This window comes from Macrobrachium rosenbergii, chromosome 47 (genome assembly GCF_040412425.1).
Source record: "Macrobrachium rosenbergii isolate ZJJX-2024 chromosome 47, ASM4041242v1, whole genome shotgun sequence".
Lineage (NCBI taxonomy): Eukaryota > Metazoa > Arthropoda > Malacostraca > Decapoda > Palaemonidae > Macrobrachium > Macrobrachium rosenbergii.
Window position 1 is genome coordinate 40,446,754 of NC_089787.1, and position 25,653 is coordinate 40,472,406.

General features: G+C 39.7%; 1 protein-coding gene across 1 annotated transcript in view; it reads right to left on the reverse strand.

Moving 5' to 3' along the window:
- The window catches only part of Arl8 (ADP-ribosylation factor-like protein 8), a 30,150-nt gene that overhangs the window by 2,997 nt on the left and 1,500 nt on the right, over positions 1-25,653 (reverse strand). Inside the window, exons 2-3 of the mRNA XM_067090710.1 lie at positions 20,137-20,291; positions 12,859-13,020 (exon numbers count right to left, since the gene is read on the reverse strand). Coding sequence (XP_066946811.1) covers positions 12,859-13,020; positions 20,137-20,291 — 317 coding nt within the window. The remainder of the gene's footprint in view (positions 1-12,858; positions 13,021-20,136; positions 20,292-25,653) is intronic.

Below are 25,653 nucleotides of genomic sequence, written 5' to 3' on the forward strand. Positions count from 1 at the left end.
AATCACACAAATTCTCATATACTGCGCAACTTAATGACGTCATTCAATGAGGACACCTTAAAAATGATATCTGTTGAATATTTCTCTGGAAATACACTCCAACTTTACCTCAATATCCATATCACTGTACAAAACCTTTGGATTTTGTGTACACATTGATAACTGGATGTAACTGCTCATCATCACACATCATCTCCTAACTAAAATCAATGATAAAATTAATATTGTATGGAAATGTGCAGATTCTTTGTATTTATCATTAACATTATTATTATAGTATTATTTTGGGGTAGTTTACCTATAACAGTAATTAACATCAACAACTTGTTTACAGCTGGCCTGTAGGGTTTGTTGTTAATGCCTGCAATTCAGATTTCATCTGATAAACTGCATTCATTTAAAAATTCAGTTGCAGGATATCATGAGAAAGTGGTTTTTGGACAAAACTTCCTTGACTGTTTTCCCTCCAAACTTTGGCTTGTGCTGTAGCTGAAGTCAGGATATTAAAAAAATATGCTTGACTAACTGGTGACCAGCATTCCCTACACACACAGACTAAGTCATAGGTTATCCATTAAAAATCTGTGGGACAAATAAGTGACCTAAAATGAAATAAAATTACATGAATATGATGCTTTAAGATTGCAATAATCCAATGATTGGTTTGATCCATTTTAATTTGTTCCTTAAGTTTGCCAGTTATTAAAGAGATGGGTTAGAGATGTTAAATAATCCCAGAGATGGGTTATAGACGTTAAATAATCACCTAGAAAACACTGATTTAAACAACTATCATATGACTGGCCAAATATTTTTGTCTTTAATAGTAAAATCTAATTTACAACTAAATCTAAGATTCCGTCAATGTGAGATAATAGCTTTAAGAAAAAATGTTAAAGAGTCCAATGGTAAGTTATTGTGAAATTATCCAATGAAGGATATTACAAAGTACCACATGTAGAAGATTAAACGACAAGGGGGAATGGAGATGACATGGAGAATAGTACAGTATGTGATATTATCAGCTGGGCCCCTCTGGCACCAAAAGGTGGAGTATTTATATAATATATAAATTTCCATAATAAAATTTATCATTTGGATACTTACCTACTGTTAAAAATACTGTAGGTTATATCTCTGCGCCGGTAGGTGACTACTCATAAAACATAAGCAACAGCTCGCATGGCTGACCCGGATGACTGTCTAGTATACCTGCTCTACATCAGGTGTGTTACAAATATTTTTGCTCATCAGAATTCTCCTCAAGAGCCCACTAAATTGCAGGGAGGTTGGGCAGGCTCTACTTTAACAGTAAGTATCCAAATAATAAATTTCGTTATAACAATGCATATTATTTTGGATGAATCTTAACTACTGTTAAAGATAGCCGATTCCCACATTGAGAAGAGGATGGTGGGTAGTGCAGCTTGACAAAATCTGCTTGGCCCATCGAGCTAAAGTTTCTTGCATGAAACCCACAACACCCTTGCCTGATCTTGAGTCCTTTCTGGATCTTACTGCTGCCAGAAGTTGGATTCCATTCAGGGAGCAAGGCTCTAATGTGTGAGCAGCAAAGAGCAGCCTTGCTGAGAAACCACATCAATTCAGCCAGAATGAACTAGAAGCAGTACAATGGGAACCCTCGGGACCCTTCTGCCTGGGTCTGAAAGCCCCAAAAACAACTGCCAACTAAAATGAAACACCTTTAAGATATAAAGATAAGCTCCTACACAATATTGTACCTTCATACTCCCCAAAATATCAAAACCCAGGATTTAAAACAAAGAGCCTAAAAGATTGATCTTTCTTTGATTCAGGAAAACTAAGATTGTTACCATTTTCAGGCACAATTCTGTGTACTTTGAGGTTGCGTGCAGCAAAACCAAACTGCACTTCGATTGCGCTGCATTAATCACATCCTCAAGTGACAAATTTGTCATAAAACTAAATGAAGTAGCAACTACTTTGACACTGTAAATGTTTACCTTTAATACAGGTAAAAGGTATGTAAGTAGTTTCCCATGTGCTAACCTGATCAATATGTCAAAGAGAACATTGCATCTTTTGACAAAGACATTCTAGGTTTGCTAAAAGCACAAAACAACCCAGTTAAATACATTTTAATACACCTAACATGACAGAAGTGTTTCCTCTTCCTTCCCCACCAAAGAAGTTAAATTCGGAAATCTTACAGCTCTCAGAAAAAACAGCCTTAACATTATTCCCAGCTCTAACAAAAAAAAAAAAGATAAAATAGCATTCCCTATAAAAAAGCCTTATAGGAGAATGTTTGCAATAAACTTACTCTTTTAACCCTTAAGGGACAGACTGCTCCTCAGTGTGAAGTAAAACAGGTTTGGGGAGGTGGACAGATTGAGCTTCAGTGTGAAGCAGAATTACGCACCACTGTTATGGTAATAATGATTTGAAACAAAGGTGCCAATACTTCTATATGCTATAACTTCACTAATGGCAACTTTTATACAGACGTGAGAGTTAGGCCAGTATCAGTAATGGTTGAGACTTCAAGGGGGAAAGTACTGCATCTCTCTCTCTCACGAGTCTTTTTGTAAATTTGCTTGTAAATATACAAAGGGGTTGCTGTTGTTTTTTGTTTTTGTCTTTTACGATAGTATGTCAGTTGTAAATGTAATTCTACAAATAAATTGCAAAGAAATATTAGAAAAAGCATGTAAAAGTAAAAAAAAATTATTGAATCTTCCTTCTCGTAAATTTACGTGAATATTTTACAACAAATATGCCAAAAATTTGTTACTGCTTTTATTTCTTATCTGTTTTGATTTTGTGTGAGCAGTAATAATAATTTTACAAAATACAATAAATTTATTTATTAGAAAAAACATATATAAGTGGGTAAAATTTACGATTGTCTTGTAAATGAGGCCCCACAAGGGGTTGTAAACAGCCATTTTCAATTTCTCGTGGAAGGTAGGGAAATTTTTTTAGAATTTTTTTATTCATACAGCGTGAATGTACGTGGCATTCTCTTCATTGATATGATTTTTTTATGCCGTCCCATTGATAAAGGGTTAACTGCCAACAGCACTAACAAAATGACATTTTTATGGTAAAAAAAAGTTTTATGTATACTTAGCATTAATTACATAGCTATAGTTTCCACTTGCACAGCAACTAAAATTTTGAAATTCGCGGGTTGCGCTATTTGTTTTGGGTAGGTGACTTGCCCTGCCCACTTTCGGGGAAAGAGATGAACAACTTAGCAAAGAGCTTCAATTTGAGACGTTGTAAAGAACAGCAACCCCAGAGTACCTGAGGGTTGTTTATCTTAACAAGCTAATATTTGGGGTGGCTGATGTTAACAAGCTCATTCTGATACTGGCAGTGCATGTTTGTTGTCGGCCAAATGGAATGTCCCTTCGCCGTGTTCAGTACTGGGGGGTGGCTGATGTTAACAAGTTCATTCTGAGGATAGCCAATCTTTACATGGATACTCTGGGGTTGCGGATCTTTACAACGTCCTCAATTTGTTTATGCCCTTGTGTCCATGCGAGGGGAGGAGAGAGGGCTCCGATCATGTAATTATTTACTAAGTATATACAGTATAAAACTTTATTTTACCAAAAAATGTCATTTTTATATAAGTAACTTACCAATTAATTACATAGCTGATTTCCACATTGATAGGAGGTGGGATGCATGGACAAATCAACCCCAAAACATTAATAATGGTAATGAATTTGAGAACAGAAAAAGTTGCTAGCACTGATACAATGCTTGTTGTTTCCTTACCTGATGAGAGAGCTGCTGCAGGAAGATACTACCTCTGGCTGGTGCCCATCTCATCATATAGTGGCATGGCGATACAGCTGTGGAGCGCCTACTATTTCGGTGGGAACTTTGCAGCAAAGGACGATTCCAATAGCTAACAAAGCACATAAAATTGCCCCTGCCCTGGATGCAGTACCACAAGAGACAACTATAAAAAAGACACTGTCACCTATACCAAATAAATAAAACCACCTCCCAACCAATAAAGAACTGATGGGTACTCCAGGTACATAGTACCCCTGGCTCCCCTAAAAACTGAACACCCTATAAAAAGGTGAAGAGAGAAAAGGATGGAAGGGATGCTTCCTACACTTCTTCCCCCAACACCATGCCAGCCGCTGAAAAAGGACCCAAGGTGCTGCAATTATTATACATTGTTTCTACTTTGCGCAAATAATGGAAAGCGAAAACTGACTTGGATTTCCAAAAAGTCAACTGCAAAATGGATGAGAGAGATAAGTTATGTCTGAACGCCAACGAAGTGGCAACATATCTTACTTCGTGAGCTTTAACTCTAAACGAGGGTCAAACATCATCTCCAATTAGGGAATGTGCTTCCAAGATAATGTCTCTGAGGAAGAAAGCCAGGGCATTCTTAGACAGCGGACGAGATGGATTCTTGACTGAACACCATAGATCATTTGAAAGTCCACGTATACCCTCTGTTCTGTGTAATACTTAAGTGCCCTCACAGGACACAGAGTTCTTTCTTCTTCTTCTAGGCCCAATATTTCTGTCAAATTTTTAATGATAAAGGAATGAGGCCAGGATTTTGACGGGGTCTCGTTTTTGGCTAAAAACCGCCAGGTAAATAAACAAACTGCATTCCCTTGGGAGAAGCCAACTCTCTTATCCAATGCATGAATCTCATTAACACATTTCGCTGTCACTAAGGCTACTAGAAAAAGCATTTTTCTAGCAAGGTCCCTTAATGAAATTGAATGAAGGGGCTCAAAACGAGGACCAGACAGCCATCTGAGAACAGTAAGTTCCAGGGGACCACCCCTACCTCCTTCTGTTTGGCGGTGTCAAAGAACTTTATGGGGTCCAACATATCTTGGTTCAAGGAAAGAGCTACTCCCCTATGTTGGAAGACAAGAGCGTAACATGGCCCTATTACCTCTAATAGTAGAAGTGGGCAGACTTCTAGATGTTCTTAGAATAGCAGAAAATCGACTACTTCTGCTATAGAGGTCTGAGAAGACGAGATATTGTATTTTCTGCACCAAGAACAAAAGATTGTCCACTTGGCTTGGTACTTTGTCGGATGATTGGCGTCTACACTTGGCAATAGACTTCGCAGCTGATCTTGAAAAGCCCTTCTTTCTAAGGAGCTTCCTGAGAGTCTGCAACCTGTTAGGCCAGAGTGGACAACCTTTGACTGAACCGCCTGAAGTGAGGTTGTCTGAGTAGATCTGACCTTTGATGCAGTAGCCTGGGAAAATCCACTAGAAGGTCGAGGAGGTCTGGGAACCACTCCTTCCATGGCCAGAACAGAGCTATTAAAATCATAGACATGTTTTGATGGGACTGAAATTTGTTTATGACCTGCCTCACCAGGCTGAACGGTGGGAAGGCATAGGGGTATTTGTTCAACCAGTCCTGCAGCATGGCATCTGTCACCCATGCTAGAGGATCCGGGACTGGTGAACAGAACAATGGGAGCCGATGGTTTCTGGGGGTTGCAAAAGATCCCTGATTGGTTCCCCCAGTTTCCACAGAACTAAGCAGACCAGAGGATCTAGGGTCCACTCTGTGGGGAGAACCTGCTTCTGATGGCTCAACTCATCCGCCAAAACATTTAACTTTCCTTGAATGAATCGTGTCAGAGTTCTGGTCCACCCAGAGGAGGTCTCTCGCTGCTTCATATGTTCATATGGGGAAAAGGAGTGAGTTCCCCCTTGCTTTTTGATATAAGACAGGGCAGTAGTGTTGTCTGAGTAGACTGCCACTGTCTTGTTGAACACCTCCGACACGAAGAATTGAAGTCCTAAGTGTACAGTATTGTTTTCAATTCTTGACATTGATATGCCAATTTTTCTGCTTCTGGGACCATGTCCCAGACACTTCCTTGCTCCCCAGAAGAGCTCCCCAACCTAGAACCAATGCATCTGAGTATAAGTCTAGGTTGGGGTTCAAAGGGAGAAGGGACTTTCCCTCGACAACTTGCTTTCAGAATTCCACCACAGCAAGTGAGAAGAAACTTGGAAAAGTAGCAAGGAGATACCTTAATAAGGACGCATAAGCCAAAGTAGGATAAGTCTGCTGGAGGTTGAGGAGCTGACTGAGCCTTCTTGAGTAGGGCCAAAATACTGTCAAGCTTGCGCTGAATAGGATCCAAGGACAAATCGGCAGCTGCTGGCCCCTGAGAACTAGAGGCAGAAGCCTGAAGGAGAGGAGCCAGCTGTGTGGGTGAAGGCAGAGGAGCTGGACTGCTTGAGCTACAGAAGAAGGAGATGGTGCCAAGTGCCTGAAGGCTGGAACTGGATGATGGGCCAAAACTGGGCGTTCGGGTGCCAATGGGTGCTTGGTAGCTACTGGGCGCTCCGAGGAGCTCGGAGGATAACGGGCGCTTGAATGCTAATGAGCACTTGGAGACTCTTGGGCACTACTGGGTGCTTGTGCGGTAACAGACTCGGATGCTAAGGAGTGCTCAGAGACTCTAGAAGGCATGGACGCTAATGGACACTCAAGAACTACTGGATGCTCTGACTCCAAGAAAAACTCAGGAACTGCTGGGTGCTAGAGTGCTCAAGAGAAAAAGACTAATGTTCATGACGAAGAGGAGCGCTTATGAGAAGAACGTTTGCGAGCTGAACTCTGGCTCTCTATAATGGGGTGCTCCGAAGAAAAACACTGGGCTGCCCCAGTGACTACAGGACGGATGATGGCTACCAATAGGTTCTTTGAACCTTTTACATGGCACTAAAGGAATGTATCACATCCACTGCATGCCTTTTCAATGAAAGTGACTCGTCTGTAAAGTGCCATTGGCCCTGGGACTAGAATCCTCTGAACTTGAAGAGACACGATGCACATCCTTAGAGACACCTTTCCAGTGGCTCTCTGTCACACCCTGGGAATTGGCAACAGCTTCAACCGAGGGGGCAACTACCCATGGGCAGACCCCACCAACCTCCCTTAGGCTACCAGTTTGACTTCCCCCATGTTTGGGGGAGTATACCATTGACCTTTGCCTATGCCTAAGGGAATCGGTGGGACAAGTAGCCACCTCCTCCACCAACACTTCACTAGCACTATTCGCACTAACTTTTTCCATTATGGCTTTCACTGAGAACCTTGATTGGCCCAAGGTCTCTGCAATTAACTTGAATTTGTCAACCTTCGACTTGTGGCTGGCAATGGGGTTGGGTTCCGAAGCGTAGGAGCCAGGTAAAGGAGAGGGCGGAACAATCTGAGGACTGGGAACAGGAGTCACAGTTATGGGATCAGAAACAGGAATATTAATTGGCAATAGGCTGAGAAGATTCTGGGCTAACTAAAGACTTAATATTTTCAGCCCTAGCAGTCGCTTACCCTTCTTTGTTCATAGCCAATTTATTAAAGAATGACTTTAAAATCTTCCACTTTTTGTCATCCCAATCCATACACTCCTGACATCTTAAATCTACTGGGCACACCTGCCCCCTACAATTAGTGCACAGTGTATGTGAATCATAGGTTTCCTCAGTCAGTCAAGTACTGCAGCCTTTGCTGCAATACCTAATGGTAATTGAACTTGAGTCAGATATTGTGAAGAAAACAAGTCGACTAAAAAGGTGAAGATCAGAAAAAATGTTGTAAATTGTGAATTATCCGTCAAAAATGATCTCATAAAAGAAACCTAACACTATCTAAATGTGGCGAAAGACTACCAAATACAAGAATACTTCACCAATTGGGCGAAATGAACAATCGGAAAAGCAACGAATTCCAAAATAAAGCTGCTGCTAACAACTGGGGTACAGCCATCAACCGGCAGAAACAAATTGAAGCTCTTTGCTTAGTTGTTCGTCTCTTTCCCCATAAGTGGGTGGGGCAAGTCACCTACCCAAAACAAATAGCGCAACCAGCGAATTTCAAAATTTTAGCTGCTGTGCAAGAGGAAACTATAGGTATGTAATTACTTGGTAAGTTACTTATATAAAAAAGTGCTTTACTGTATAGCAAATACTTCAAAAGAAATGATTCCAGAGGCTCCAAATGATCTGCTGGTAGAATTTAGAAATACAGTGTATGTCTAAATTCCAGAGGAGAGTAATCCTGAGTTTTATGGGCTTCAATCTCAACTGATCTCAACACCTTAAGATGCTGATCATCAGCAAGATCCAATTGCACATGACGCAACACCGGGTAAAGAATAGGAGTATAACCTCAAAAGTAGACAGCATAAACTCTTACTTTAAGAAAGCAAAGAAACTTATAATCTAAAGGGGTAAAGGTGCTGAAAATTCTGCTAGAACAGCTCCTGGAGCAATAAACAAACTGCTGCTCTTCTGATGCAAGGCAAAGGTTGTTTCTCCACTTAAGGATAAAATCCGAGATATCTTAGAAAACCCCCTTGTTGAAAGAAGACAGTTGAGCGTCTCCAAGCAGTTAAGGGTGGGATGCTGAAGTTGTGAAGCCACATGGAATTCAGTAGTTTGCATCAATTTTTCCTTAATAAATGAATACAAGACAGATCTATTTAGAGCTAGAAAGTCTGATAATAATTCTCTCTATATGTGTCTGAATGGGGCCAAACTTGAAGAAATGCATCCACCAATCAAGCCTGAGGGCCCTGAAAGGAGTAGTAGTAGTAAAATGGTCATTCCTGTTCATTTGCGTGCTGTTAAGTCCACATTTGAGTGCTCCCACAACTCCACAGCAACTAATGCACTCACAGATGTAATGACCACTCCATAGGCAAAACTTGTCCTTCCTGAATTCTCAATCGCCAAAACCATTGTCCTTCCCCACAATGAACTAGAGAACCAATTCTGTGTGTTCATTTTTTGCCCAAAGAAGCAGTCTTTCCACTATGGCTTAGTTTCTAACCAGGGGTTTGTAGAAACTCTTCCATACAGCCAAGAGTTTGAGCTCTTACAGATAAACCCGCCAGGTATTTTCGATGATCTTTCCACCACCCTAACATCTCTAAGGTTTACCAGCTGTAGTGTTGACCAGTCTATGACGTATAGTAAGTCAGTGTCCCAAATCTTGTCAAAACTCTTCATTTTGTGTTACGAGACACAAGGAAAAAAAAACAAAACCTGGATGTCGACTTAAAAATAAAACTTGTTACTTGCAGTCTTGGTGCCACTCCTACAGAACCTGGTAACAAGGATTGTCCTGGATTTACTTAAAAGTTTAATGAACTTTTCCTACAGGTTGCAATTCTGTTAAGCTGAGACCACATTGTAACTCTGCCTGATTATTCTAACGAATTCTCCAGTGAGGTCATGTGTCCTAACAAAGAAAGCCATTAACACATAGGAAGCTTCCTTAAGGGCTAAAACTGTTTGAGAAAAAGCAAGTGGTGTCTAATTATCTTCAGACAGAGAAGCCTGCAAGTCTACCTTCGCCCCCAGATAAAGAATCGACTCAGGAGTTAAGGAAGTCTACTAAAAATCATAAAGCAGAGACACTGAACCAGACGAAGCAACAGATCCTTGGTCTTCGGAATACCACCAATATAGTTGACCAACTTGAACCAGTCAATTCAGCAGGAAAGAATTCTTGCTCATAAATGACACCATCATACCCCTATGGGCAACAAATTCCTTATGAATACTTGAGGTGCTGTACGGTACTTGAACTGAATCAAAGCGCCTTGAACAGGAATACCTTCCTTGTAAATACACACAGAAGGAACAAGCACGACCAAGGATCTACTAGTATGAGGAAAATGCCTGCATGTCCACCAATCATCTAATTTTTGTTCTGGAAAGTCACTGAAACCATCCTGGAAAAAACCATGAAGTATAGGGACAGCTGAATAGAGTTCAATCTCGATACATCAAACACTGGGCACTAATCTCCTATGGGGACAGCTGAATAGAGTTCAGTCTCGATACATTCAGCACTGGACACCAATCTCCAGTTGCTTATGGCACTAAGAAAAAGTCAGAAGTAAAATCCAGGTGAATTACCGATACTTTCTTCTAGATAAGATGCGAAGAAAAGGCTACGAGAGATGACACCAGTGGAGGGGAAACCAGAAAGGAATCATAACTCCTCTTCAGTACCTCCAATTCCTAAAGTTCTGTTCTTAAGTCTCTACACACATGTCAAAAGATCTCCAATTGGTCTCCTTCCAGAACCTGAGGGCTGAACAGATCCACAAAAGGTATAAAAACTTAAAAGAAGGGCCTGAAGGAAGAGAAGAGGAAGGCCTTTCCACCCCTACCTGAGAGGTTAACTAAGAAATTCTTTATTATTCTGTAACAATATAATCTCCCTTATCACCCTCAAAAGAGTCTAGCTTAGAAGGCAACCCAGAGGAGAAACCAAACAGCTGCCATCTCCTGTTCAGGAGAAACCTTTGACAACAGACAGAAGCATAACTTATCTTAATTCTTAAAAGCTGAGTTAGTATAAGCATGAGAACATCCACCTGCAGCATCAGAAATGGTTGACCATGCAAGTTGAAAACTCTTTCATGCCATCTGCAGCATCAGAAATGGTTGACCATTCAAGTTGAAAACTCTAAGCCTCTTCCCCTTAAAATTCTGCAGCCGCCACAAACACTCTCTCTCTCTAAACTGGCATCCCAAATCTTAAACTGGTGCCACAAACTCTCTAAGTTGGTGCAAAGAAGAGGTGATCATACTGAGCAAAAGTTTAGTAAAAGATAAAGCTTCAACAATCTAAACAGAGATCTGGACATTAACTTTCTCATGAGTACATCTCTTCAAAGGAACAAGAGGGGCAAAGAAAACCGAATCTCTGACTGAAGACAGTTTAAGCGGCAGTAAAGGGTCTCTATCATAAGAGGCAGCTCTCTGCAACTTCCAAAAACTAGGATGACAAGAGCATACTTAAAAGCAGCTTGTGCCAGAGTACAAGAAAACATCAAAGCGCTCTAATTGAAGGAGAAAGCTTGGGTTACTTCAAATACTTGATGGGCATTGAAATATCCAAAGATAACAGAGACCTATTCTATACAGAGCTCCTTTACTCCACTCAATGAGGTTAAAGCAAAGTGCAACAATCCAAACACCAAAATACTGGAGACTCCTCCAATTAAAACTTCTTTTGCCAACGGAGTTTGAGGTGAAAAAGCAGCTGACTACCCGCAGTCTGAAGCAGTTCGCCTGAGTCAACACAAGGCAGCTGAGCAAAAGAAAACGAAACGCCACCAGGTGCCAAAACAAAAGAGGAGCAACAGTGGCAACTGATGCCCCCGCCTCATCCAAAAGGAATTCAACAGACTTGAAAGCATTCCCAGATGACACATTAGAAAGCAAAGCAGATTGAATAACATCTAGCCTGGAAACAACAGAAGATACTGTGACCACGGTAGGATTGGAAAGAGAAACATTAATAGAGAAAGACGGAAGAGAATTGCCAAAAGCCAAAGAAACAGCATGTATGGGACAAACAGAGGCATTTCAAGGAGAAAGAGGAATAGCAGACAAGGATTTAGAATGAAAAGTAGATGTAGAAAAGACTGGTTTAACAACTGACTAAGTACAACTTACTACAGGCACGTTATTGTTAATAACAATATATATACCTATTTAACTAGTCCTGTCAGTGCTAACAACTTCATTACTAGTTGGAAATGATGGTAGAAGTCGAATACAGTGCAAAGATTTATGTTTACCAAAACGATCTTGCGGCTACTGCATTAATGAGACTCAAAAGCATGAAAAACAAGCAGGTGACGCGGTGCACAGAACCATATCTTCCCAAGTACCGATTTGGTTCCATGGCAGCAGACTCTCCCAACTGCTGCATGGCAGTCCCAGGCTCGGGCTACAGGTGGGGAGAGGCACCGACACCTTACCTCTTACAGGGGAACGCAAAAAAGAACACACACTATGGGGGAACCCGAAACGGTTCCCAAACAAATTTAGAAAAACATTTTGCTGACTGAAATAAGGTCTACATCCTTCTCATTGCGCATTTCCTGAACTGAAAGGGGAACTAAAGAGGGAGTCTCATCACTATCTAAAGCACTAGCAGAGTAAAAAAACCATAGACTGAGTGAGGATAACTACAGACAAAGGACCTGGAGAGAGGGAGACATCAGGTTTATGACCTAACCTAAGCATTTGCTTTTGCACTCTATCTGCTTCCCTTCTCTTCTTATATCTAATGAACTTGAGCAAAAGTCCTTCAAAAATCCCAACATACCTGACATCTACTCTCAAGATCACACTTTATACCTTTGCAGTTGGCACAAACAATGTTTCTACCTCAAAATTCAACCTGCTAACAAAGAAATCATTCCTACAGAACCTGACATTCTTAGCCTTGATTCAAGTGGAAGGCATCCTAGGAAAAATAAACGTACAGTACCATAAAAGCAGCAAACAGCCAAAACCATGAAATACCAATGAGCACCTATACACAGTTATCCAGGCCAGCCAAGTGGTCTTTTCCTTTCGTCTGAATGCCGAGTTATCTACTGGTGCAGAGATATAAGCTATCTTTAACAGGAGATAAGATTCATTTCAAAATAAGAAAGTATATTTAAAAGACATCAGTGGCAGACTTATATTTTCCCTGAAAATATATTCTGACAAAACTTTCTTGACTGATCGTAAGTTATCCGGCAGCTGTATGAAGAATGGATAGTGTGCATGAGTATGGGTAACCCACCCACATCCATCTCCACCATGTTACCCACCTCATTATCTCAGTCTACAGCTGTTCCAGTGTGTGCTGCAGGATACTCCATATATGAAGATGTAAAGTTTGTATCCCCATAGAAACAAAATTTGTCTTTACCATAAGTAAAGTTATAGCTAGATGAATACTTGGCATGTTTTACAGAAATAATTTAAATTCATGCTCCTACAGTCAACCTTGATAATTACAAACTTAAAATACAGTACTTACATTCTTTCAATTAGACCCTTTTCATCAAGTGCATTCGGCAAGTCCCTCTTGTTACCTAAAACTAAAACTGGAATACCAGCTAGCTGTGGTTTATCTAACAAATTGTGAAGCTCATTCCGTGATGCCTCTATCTTTTCTGGATCAGCTGCATCAACCATATATCTGCAAAAGAATTTCTTAAATTACTCCTTAGAAGCCAATATACACTATCTCTTATTCATATTAGTCATTCAAGTTTTTCAGGAAGGAAAAGAAATCAATGACCAACCTTCCTAAATAAAAGAACCAATTAGGCATATAAGAAAAGGCAAATGTATTTGGGTCATCATTTATAGCAAAAACAAATGGCAGCCTCTGGGTCATCATCTATAGCAAAAACAAATGACAGCCTCAAGTGTTATAGAAATGACTAGTTTTATTCTGAACTCTCTACTATAAAGAGAATTTTACATACAGTAACTATTTTTACTCTTATGGTTACAACAAAAAGCTGGTGTTTAATTTCATTGTATAAACTACACATCAGTCTAAGCATATTTAAAAACTACAAATAACAAACCCTGAAATATATTAAGAAAGCACACAATTATGAATTCAAGGTATAAAAAAAATATTCTTTATTCAAATATTTTAGTCTATTTTTTCAACTTCTCTCCTACTTTATCCTTTAACACCTTACAAAAAAATAAGAATTGCACCTTCTGAAAAATACACTAAAGCAGACCAATTCTTTATATACTGACAGGATCTTGCAGACCAAAAACTAACTTACCTAAAACATTTTAATGTCAATACTAAAAAAATCCCAAATAAAAATTATAGCTAAAGTCAAAAGGTTATTTTTATTCCTTCCAAGCTACCTAGAAAAATGACATTTTTATGATAAAATAAAGTTTTATATATACTTACCATGTAATTACATAGCTATTGGTTCCCTAACCTACTGCAGCTTAGAAATTCAAAATTCGCGCGGTAGCGCTGTTATCGCTAATGTGTAGGTGACAACGTCCAGCCACCATTCGGGACCCAAGAAAACAAACCAGCGGACAGCTCAATTCGTTTTATGCTCTTATGTTCATGCAAAGGGAGGAGGGCGGCCTCCGATCATGCAATTACTTGGTAAGTATATAAAAAACTTTATTTTATCATAAAAATGTCATTTTTATAGAAGTAACTTACCAAGTAATTACACAGCTGATTCCACATTGTAAGGAGGTGGGAAAGAGCATGGACATATTCTACTCCAAAACATTAAGTAAGTAATGACTTTAAACTAGAAAGGTTGATAACATTGAATAAATGTTTGTTGTTTCCTTACCTGTTGAGAAAGCTGCTGCAGGAAGGTACTGCCTCTGGTCAGCGCTTCTCTAAACTTGTAGTGGGCGTGGCAGTACAGCCAAGGGTCGCCACTACATTAGTGGGAAACTTTGCAGCGGAGGAAGTACACCGTATGCTAACAAAGTTTTAAAAGATGCCCTTGCCCTGGGCAAAGACCAGAATACAAATGAAAACAGTGTCACCTACACCATCGAATAAAACCAAAAAACCCAACCATTATCAAAGATAAAGTACGAACTGGTGGGTACTCCAGGTACAGTGTACCCCCAGGCTTTCCAGCGACTCAAAACCTTAAGTCAAGGCGAGTGGATAGCAAAGGAAGAGATATATTCCTCATGCTTCCTCTCCCAGCACCATGCCAGCCACAGATAAAGGTCCTAAAGTGCTACAATTTTCAAATACAGTTTCTATGTCCTTGAGGTAGTGTGAGGCAAATATGGACTTGCATCTCCAGAACGTCGACTGTAGGACTGAAGAAAGAGACAAGTTGTGTTTGAAAGCGAGGGAAATTGCTACTGCCCTAATTTCGTGAGCCTTAACCTTAAGTAGAGGAAAGGCTTCTTCCTGGATCTGAGAGTGGGCTTCTAATATTATTTCTCTCAGAAAAAAGGATATGGCATTTCTGGAGAGCAGGCAAACTGGGTTTTTAACAGAGCACCAGAGGTTGCTCGAAGGTCCTCTAATCTTTTCCATCCTTTGAAGATAGTACCAGAGGGACCTCACTGGGCAGAAGAGTCTTTCTTCTTCCTCAGGTCCTAAGATATCCATAAGGTTCTTGATGACAAAGGACCTAGGCCAGGGTTTAGAAGGGTCCTCATTCTTTGCGAGGAAACCAAGAGAAAGAGAGCAGACTGTGTCCGTTTGTGCAAAGCCTATTCTCTTGTCTATTGCTTGTAACTCGCTAATACTTTTGGCAGTAGTGAGAGCCGTTAAAAAGAGTCTTTTTTGTGAGATTCCTGAGGAAAACAGAACGAAGAGGTTCGAATTGAGGACCTGAGAGCCACTTCAGTACAACGTCTAAGTTCCAAGAGACGTTGGAAGAACATCTTTCTTGGACGTATTGAAGGATTTGATTACGTCGGTGATATCTGGATTAGAGGAAAGGTCATTCCTCTGTGCTTAAAAACTGAGCTGATCATCGACCTATACCCTTTGATGGTAGAGGTCGATAGCTTCCTGATGGACGTTAGGAATATCAAAAAGTTGGCTATTTGGCTTATAGATGTCTCAGAAGAAGAGACGTAATGGCGGCTTCACCACCTCCTGAAGACTGTCCATTTTGATCGGTAGAGCTTTGTAAAGAAGCTCGTCTGCATTTTGCAACTGCCTCTGCAGCTTGTCTCGAAAACCCTTTTGCATTGACAAGGAGCTTGACAGTCTGAAGCCTGTCAGGGCCAGAGCGGATAATCCTTGGTGGAATCTGAGAAAGTGGGGTTGTCTGGGCAGAGACCATTTTTGTGGAAGAAGTCTTGGGTAGTCTACCAGGAGTTGAATCAAGTTTGGAAACCATTCCTTGTTCAGCCAAAATGGGGATACAAGGGTCATGGAGGTGTTCTGATGTGTTGACAGCTTGTTAATTACTTCCCTGATCATTCCTAAAGGAGGGAAGGTATACTCATCTAAGTTTGTCCAATCCAAAAGCATGGCATCTGTACTCCATGCTTGAGGATCCGGAACCGGAGAGCAAAAGAGGGGAAGACGGTGGTTTCTCAACGTCGCGAAAAGATCCACTGTGGGTTTGCCCAACAATTTCCAAAGGTTGTCACAGACTACTGGATTTAAGGTCCACTCGGTTGGAAGGACCTGCTTGAGGTGGCTTAATTTGTCCGCAATCACGTTCATCCTCCCTTGAATGAACCGGGTGACAAGAGAGACTTGGTTCTCTTCCTCCCACAGAAGGAGATCCTTCGTCGTCTCGTACAGGGAGAAGGAATGAGTGCCCCCGTTTGCGAATATATGCAAGAGCTGTGGTGTTGTCCACGTGTACTACAATCTTCTTGCCGCAGACCAGATCCGAGAAGTATTGAAGGCCCAGTTGAATTGCTCTCAGTTCCTTTATCTTGATGTGAGCATTCTGCTGTACTGTAGTCCATGTTCCGGAGACTTCCCGACCTTCCAGAAGCGCGCCCCAGCCTACGTCAGAGGCATCTGAATAAAATTGCAGGTCTGGATGCACAAAGTCTTTCTCCGCACGACCACCACTGGAGATCCTCTTTGATTTCCAACGTAACTGGGAAGATGAAAGAGTCTGGTTGGGTTTTTCTGCACCAATTCGCTTTGAGGAAAAACTGAAGGGGTCTCATGTGCAGTCTGCCTAGATTTACAAACTGCTCTATTGAAGCAAGGGTCCCCAGAAGACTCATCCACTGCACTGCCAAGCAGGAAGGAAGAGCAAGGAACTGACTGACAGTCTGAAGGCAGTTCTCGATTCTTTTGGGCGACAGAAAAGCCCCTAAAGTCTGAGAGTTCAGTATCATCCCTAAATAGGGAATCTCCTGAGACGGAATCAGAAGGGATTTCTTTTTGTTTATGAGGATGCCTAACTCCTATGTCAGGTGAAGAGTTCTTCTCAAGTCCTCCGTGCACTTTTCCTTTGACGACGAGCGGAGAAGCCAATCGTCTAGATATAAGTTGATGTTGATTCCCAGAAGGTGAAGCCAATTCCCCAGAGGAGCAAGGATTCACGTGAAAACTTGAGGAGCCGTCGATAAGCCGAAGCATAGGGCCCGGAACTGTAGTATCCTGTCCTGAAAAATGAAGCGTAGAAATTTCCGTGAGTCTGGATGAACAGGGATGTGAAAATATGCATCCTGCATATCCAGGGTGACCATCCAGTCCCCCTGTTGTACTGAGGACATTACAGATGAATGGTCTCCATGTGAAACTCCGTCTTCAGTAAGAACACATTCAAAGCACTTACATCCAGAACGGGGCCTCCAGCGCCACCGAGGCCTTCGGAACCACAAAAAGGCAATTGTAGAAACCTTCTGAGTGGGGCTCTAGCACTTCTTCCACTACTCCTTTGGAAAGAAGGAGTTCGACTTCTTGAAAGAGGGCCAAAAACTTCGTGGAACCTTTTGAGTATGCTGTCAAGGCAATTGGAGATGTAATTAAAGGATGAGTCTTTACAAAAGGAATGGAACAGCCGTCCTTGAGAACCTCGATCACCCAGGGGTCTGCTCCTCTGTTCTTCCATTCCTTCCAGAAAAGTACAAGTCTGGCTCCTACCTGGGCACGGAGGACTAACTTCTCACTTCTTGAGGCTGGATTTGAAAGAAGACCTCGTAATGGACTTTGTAGGAGGTCGGAAGTTTGATCTAGGTTGAGGCTGGGTCATAGCTCTCCCTCCACAAAAGGGTTGAGACTGAAGAGGGGAGAATGATCTAGATGAGGAAGGCACAGGCTCCTTAGGACATCTAGTGGACTGAGTCAACAAGTCAGAGGTGGACTTGCTCTGTAACTCTAAAAGATTATCTTTCACTATGTGTTGAGGAAAGAGGTGAGACTTGTCTAAGGCAGCAAAATGTAGAGCTGACTTCTGAGTCGGCGAGACTCGTTTTGAGGCGAACGAACATCAGAGCTCCATCTTCTCAAGGACACCCATAGGAAAAAGGAAGGCAAGTTCTCAAGAGCCATCTGTAACTGCTGTCTGAGCATGAAATAACTCCTAGCCAATCGGAGGCAAGATCTTCAGCTAAATCCGGGCAGTCTTCAAACTTACTCCCTAGCGCCCCGATGGCCCAATCTAGGAAACTAAATATCTCAAACACCTTAAAAATATTCTTGATATGGTGGTCTAGTTTGGCTGAGTAAAACGTTATCTCGGCCGGCAATAAAGCCTTTCTACGGGATGAATCCACCAGACCAGAGAAGTCCTGAGTCAACGGGCGCTCATCAGCAGAGGTCTGACGCGCGAGTAGGCGGGCGCTTGGCGCTTGAAAGATGGGCGTTTAGAATGCTTATAGTGCTCAGGACTGTCTTCAAAGAAATAAACGAAGATGAGCAGGAGTATCAGGCTGGACTTGAAAACTGCAGGAAGGTTGAGGGCTAGTCTCTCTGTACCTCTTGACAGCCAGGGGAGAAGAATCGCTAATATTCACATGTCTCTTGAGTGGGCGTGAAGAAGAAAAGAAGAGTAGCGATATGGCTTCTTGTGCACACTGGAAGATTCCAAATCAGAAACTCAATGCACAGGAACACCTTTCCAATGGCGTTTAGTCAAAGCCTGAGAGCGCACGGCAGGCTCGACAGAGGGGGTGACTGCCCGTGGGCAAACCCCACCAGCCTCCCTTAGACCTCCGGCATGTCTTCTCCCCGGTGCAGGGGAGCGGGACAGTGACCTTTGTCTAGGAGCACTGGTGGGACGGACAGCCACCTCCTCAATATTCACAGCACTATCACTTCTCACTGCACTGTCAACACTTACATTTTTTTCCATTAGAGATTTAATAGCTGACCCCATTTCCATAATGGTACTAGAAAATACAGTAAATGTCTGATCAAACCTACATTCGAGGTTGGCAATGGCACTAAGAGTGGAATCATGGAAACCTGGAACAGGAGCAGATGGTAAAGTAGGAGTAGTTAGAATAGGAGGAGGAGGAATTGGAGGAGTGATAGTTCTGTCATCCCCTACATTTTCCAAAGGAATGGACACTGCATTAGCACTACTTTCAGCCCTAATGGCTGCTTTCCTCTTCTTATCCCTTTCTAATTTGTCTAGATGAGATTTCAATGTTTTCCAATTCTTATCCTCCCAATCCTGACACTCTATGCAAGTATTATCCTTACTACATTCTTGGCCCCTACATTTAGTGCATTTTGTATGAGAATCATATGAAAGCTTAGTTAGCCTAGTTCTACAACCCTCGAAACAAAAGCGAATACTAGATGAACTGGAATCCGACATCGTTAACTAAATAAACTAGAGTTAACTCGAACGACAATTCAACAATGGCAGCAAGCCACAAAGCAACAAAGTCAAAGCACTTCACCAAATTCATGCAAAGCAAAGCCAAAAGGCGAAGAAGCAGCTGCTTGAAAACTTCCAATGTTAACCGGAAGCTGGCAGAAAACGAATTGAGCTGTCCGCTGGTTTGTTTCCTCGAGTCCCGGATGGTGGCGGGACATTGTCACCAACACACTAACGATAACATCGCCACCGCAAGAATTTTGAATTTCTAAGCTGCCGTAGGTTAGGGAACCAATAGCTATAGGTTAGGGAACCAATAGCTATGTAATTACTTGGTAAGTTACTTATATAAAAACAACTGACATATAAAAAATTATAAAATACCAGTAGTAAGTATAACACAAAACGATGGGAAACAAAAACAGGAATCCTTCAATGTTTCCTAAAGGATAAAATATATACCAGCAAAAATTATTATTAGCATTCAAGCACATGAACAGCAGCCCATAAAATATATTACAGTTCTATTTTGCAAGATGGTACAGTTATACAGTTCTCTCTGATCCACTGATGACTTTATAACACTTCAAAATATGTGGATCACTAGCTTAAAAAGCAGTTTCTACTAGCCTATATACCAAGTACTATTATCTTGGTACTCGATGATACCATTTTCTAGCCATGTCTGTACCTGTACAGAGAAGTATAGCAGTACAGTACTACATCAGCTTGTACATGCAGTATTAATATGAATGAAACCTGGTAAAGTAATAAAGTTTTAATATTTTAAATATAGTAATAGAAAAAAAAAATAATGCCCTTCAACTCTTGATGAGCATATGTTGAACTGTGAAATACAGCAAGCTAGCTGTTAATAAAAAGGACTGAGTAAACAGTCTATTCTGAATGAACAGCTGACCGTAACCATAGCAAGGCGAAGAAACAAATCATGTGACAAGGATGAACAGGAAAAGGACATACAGTATACATAAACTGTAAATAAGGAACCAACTTGTAGCAAAACTTACACTATGGCATTTACACCTCTGCAGTAACGCTCCCACATAGATCTAAATCTTGGCTGCCCTCCAATATCCCAGACTTTTATGGTAACGTTACCCTTCGTAATCTTCCTCATATTGAAACCAACTGTTGGTATCATATCTTCACTGAACTGCCCAGACTGGAAAAGAAACATTCAATTAACCTATGCTGATTCTGGGCAATCTGGAAAAATTTACCTGATTTTGAATATGAGGCATAGCATAGGTGTTTGCAGTTATTCACCCTTCAAGTGATTTTCACACTTACATAAGAAAATAAGATCTTTCAAAAAATAACATGCATGGGGCACCTTTCATAAAAAAAAAAAATTAACAAACAAACAGCAATGGTCAAGTTCCTCTACTGGCAACAACAGCATTCATACTTAATATTGTATATAAAAAATCATGAACCAAAGTCTTATGACTTCCCTAAACTCACTGTGCACTTCTGGGATAAACCCAACAGGATTGCAATAATGTACGCATGCGTAATGTGCCTTTTCAAAAATTTACCATTCAAACCAATTTCTTTCAACATATCCTAATGTGCCTTTTCAAAAATTTACTACTAAAACCATTTTCTTTCAACATATCACCCTCTTATTCTTACTATGTTCTGAGAAGGCAATAGGGACATCTATGCCCAAAGCTGGTCAGGTCATTTTGGGTGTCCCATTTACTCTTTAATCTTCCACAGTCTTGGTCATTACATACATTGTAGCCTATACTTTTATCAAAACTTATCATCTTTTTGTAATTCCTTCATTCATTTACTAAATTCATCTTCTAATTTCTTCACTCACTGTTTTTATTATGTGAAAATCAAGACGGCAAGCTTTTTTCCAGCTAATGAGAGCAGGAGTGGTAGTAACAACACCCCATATTAATATTTCAATTTTTAGCAATTCCTTCAAGTAATTCTGTACTTTCAATTAAATAAAACCTTACGTTACTGGCAATGTTCACCATACTCTACATTCTCCCAAGTAAAATATACTATCCTCACACATAAGCACCTTTTCATAAATGACGAGTGCTGGTCAGAAATTTTATATAACAACCATTAAAACCTTTCAATTAAATTACCTGTCAATTAGTAATGTGTTGCCAAAGCACACAAATGAGCTTTCACTAAGTCTCAGCTGCAGCTGGAAAAAAAGTCTGTGGACCTTTAAATAAACCAGATGCTACTATGTCAATCCCAAATTTAAGCATAAAAAGCAACACCTATCAGTTATTTTAACCCCAAAGTTATAGTAACCCCTCAGTCTTATAGCCTACTGATGCCAACACATGGATGATCTCATGAACAACAGGCAAAAATTTTATTATATAAAAAAAATGCTCATGAACAATTTTTTTTTATCAATACTCTACAAACAAATATATCTGACAATTAATATGGGTATCTGGTTCCACAGCATTCTTGACAAAAAGATTAAGGCTACAAAAGTGAATCCTACTTCAAATAAACAGGTTCCTTATCCTTTTTCTTCTTAACATTTGTTTACATACTGAACCATACAATATCATTACAGACAGCAGTAGTATGAAAGTGGATATTATTTCTAATTTAGGGGTGGGCAGACAAGCCCCATGTACCTCCAAAAGGATGAACAAAATGCAGGTATATCAAAACTGCTGGGAAAGATGGTATAATGAGTGAGTGACCATACAAGATGAATAAATAAAATTTACACAATAGGTATTCATGATACATCGTATACCGTAACTAAAATCTTTGCAAGCTAATATTCTCTAACTGCACAGCTAACAACAATTGCCTTTGGTACATCACAAGACTTAATCCTTACTACACTGAAACTTGGCTTAAAGTAAACAGTAAAACAGACACAAACATGGAAGCAAAATAAAACAGAAAAAATTCAGATACAGCAATTATGTAAGCTAAACACTAAATATCAACAATGCTGCTAATGTCCTTATCCAAAATTGTGGACTTGCCAGATGCCACAATGAAAAATAAAAGAATGAATGCTTTCAGTCACTGAAAACCAAAAATGCTTTCTGTAAAAAGGATGCATATAATGAAGCCAGGATTCACCAATGGATACACTTGGAAGACCAGATCACAAATGATAAGGTAGCTTGTAAACCTACTGTTAAGAAGCTAGAAAATAGACTGAGAAGGTTTGGGCACATGATGGAAAGGGAAGAGAAGCAATCAGTTGGTCAAGAGTTTGTGCACCAACCTGTAGAAGGGGCCAAAAAAATCATTAAGAAAGGGCTTAGATGAGGATCCAGAACAGAAGACAATTCAAAATGATGTCCAGTATTAGGGAAGAAAAAGAGAAATAAGCTACATCAAGACAATGATGCTTACTGGTACAGTATTTGTATTATAAATGTATCTGTCAAACATAGATTAAGTATATATACATTAAGTTCTGAAAAATATTTGGGGAATTATTTTTCAAGTGACCACACAAGAATGGAATAAGAAAAAGCCATTAACCAGCCTATCAACCTCAACAGATTCAAATACCCATTACAGAAAAAAGCAGAATGTCACTGAGCATAGAAAAATAAAATACAGTGTACAATATTATGAAAAATCAAATATTTCATGGTGCAAGCAAGGTATACGCGCTAAAGTTACAAGCACCTTCATCCATGATATAGTAAGGAAGATTGACCTGTGGTTGGACAATGAAGAAAAGAAAGCACTAGAGTATTACTGAGATGTCTGAAAAAATGGCACTTCACCAGAATAATTGAACTGGCACTGCAAAATTAAAGAGGTTCACGGACGGAGGACATTAGTGGAAGTTTCCTAAGATGGCGCTCTCTCTCTTACTGTCTAAATAATATCTGCAATTGCTGGAAGAAGCCAAACTACACTTTAAAAATCTGACAAGCTCCTGATATCACAAAAATAAATCCAACAATGGAAGAATTCGAATTTTGAGAAAGGAAATCTTTCCAGATTTCCTTTTATACTGCTGCCTTACAAGCATTTGTCTATAATTAGTATTCTACATTACTCTTATAATTTTCTTTGCCTCATCAAGAAGTTAATGTTATAAGCATCCAATGGAGGCCTTGAGTACAACATAAGCCTTAGCCCATGAGTATATTCATAAAGATACATGGCAAGAAAAAATATACTTACTATGGAGTGTTGAATTCATCTTACATTCAGATAACAAATATATATACAGTTTATTGTCCTTGAATGTGGAATCACTGGCTGTATACTAAGTATTCATAAAAATGTCAAAATTCACTTTCTATCCTCATCGTTCATCTCAGTTTTCTTCAAAACTACTGGTCTTATTTCAGGGCTACATATTTTTTCATTCTATTAGGAAAGAAGTGTTCTTAACTACTTTTTCTCAGTTCATTATTTCATGGCTTTCACTATAAACTTCTCCTTATTAAGAACAAGGATGCAGGCCACCATAGTCTACTCCCTTGTTCCTTATTAAATGACAAAAAAGGCAGCAAAGAATTTTCTAGGGATGATGTTAATTGCAGCTATCAGAAATTCACAAGGTGATGTCTGTAGGGCTATGGATAACATCATGTGAATCTTAAGGGGTTAAGAAAAAATCCTTTGGTCCAGCCCTAAGAAGGTTTCAAAATGTTACTCGGTTATGTCGCTATACTACTTTATAAGAGAAAACTAAATCTCTTGTGAAACAGCCTAGAGGCAGAAAAAGCATTTTTCTTCTTGAATTCCCCGGCAGAAATGTCTATTTCCCTTCTGAAGATGTCAGAAACCAGCAACAGAAATGTCTGGACTATATAATTCAAAACAGAATTACTAATTTCATCTCTACACACCACATGGGTATAAAAAGTTTTATTGGCTAAACCACTAATCTTATATAAGAATCACAGAAATAAGTCGTATACCTGAAGCTAGGATCTTTATTGCACCTGAACCTACATACGCATCAACCTGGTTATGCTAGTTTACCAGCTAACCTACAGTTCTCCACAACCCTTCTGCTTACCTACTTTGTATTCATGAACAGTTCTTCATGTAGGTCCTAGGCCTAACAGCAGCATAAGCCATGTGTATAATCCATAGCCTGAGACTTGATTACAAAACTACTACTTTTATGTTTTCTATCTATATTATGCCTTGGCTAAGTCTAGGCAAGATTTAACCTAATACACCTAACTCAACACTGCCTAAATTATGCAGCTAGCTATACTACTATGGCACTCATGTTTTGATGCTAAAACTAGTTTTAAATAATTTTACCTAAAGTTACCAACTCTTATTGAAGCAGTATGATAGTTCAATTAAAATCAGTTAACAAAAAGTCATATATTAAAACTGGAAACATTTTCTGGCACGACAATCATAATGGCATACTTACGTACAACAAAAAGTTACCTTACACAACTAATACTCTCAACAGTTGATTATAATTCATCCGAGTTCTGTTTTGGTAATACTCCCAACAGTTGATAATAATTCATTGAGTTCTGTTTTGGTATTGTATTACCAAAAAAATGGCTAACAGATCAAGTTACCACGGATATATATTTCACCCTACAATCAAAACATCAGTAAGTAACATTTTCATATCTATGATTAACACCAACTTACTTACATTATTCAAAACTATTTACTATACAATAACATCCAATTTATATGGTACATATAAATCAATGAGCTATGTCATTAATATCTAATATTTTCATGAACCCATGAAACAGCTTCACATGCTTGCATATTTTGAAATATGCAGTTTTTTCCTACTTCACATGCTAGCATATTTTGAAATATACAGTTTTTTCTTACTAGAAATACAATGCACAATTCCATGTGAATAAAAGTTTATTAAAAACTTACTGTTTATACCAATCAACTTTTGCATCTGTTACTGAAAAGCCTATTATTTTCATTTTTGTCAAGGGTATTATACCCTAGTGCTTGGAGTTAGTTTATGTATCCTTATGAACTTGAATCTGAACAACGGAACCTTTAGCAGCCAGAGGTTGATATGTAACTAACATTACAACTCTACAAGTAACGGCCGTTAGATTCTCTTAGCATACCTGTTAGTCAAGTGTCTGACAAAGTATTATTTATCACAGGGCCTATGGCCTTTTAAAGGTCAGATATAGGCTATACTAAGATATACAAAGGCTAGTTGTCAAGTGTCTGACAAAGTATTATTTAGTATGGCCTTTTAAAGGTCAGATATAGGCTATACTAAGCTTTTAGTATGGCCTTGGCTTGGGCTTACAAAGGCTTATGAAGTTATAATGTGCCCAGTTTGTAGTAATAACATCCCTGAGTTCACCAGATTACCCTTGTCTAAGCAATAACTAGGTCTACTTAGGCTAACTTAGCCTGTGCTTATAGTATGTGGCTAGCTCTAGCCTAACATTAACGTAAGTAATGACAATTATTCAACACAATGAATCTATCTCATGATGCTTGATAGGCTATATATGAGATGCTTGATATATAAGAAAAAATGGTAATTCTATATATTAGCTCCATGCCTGTTTTTA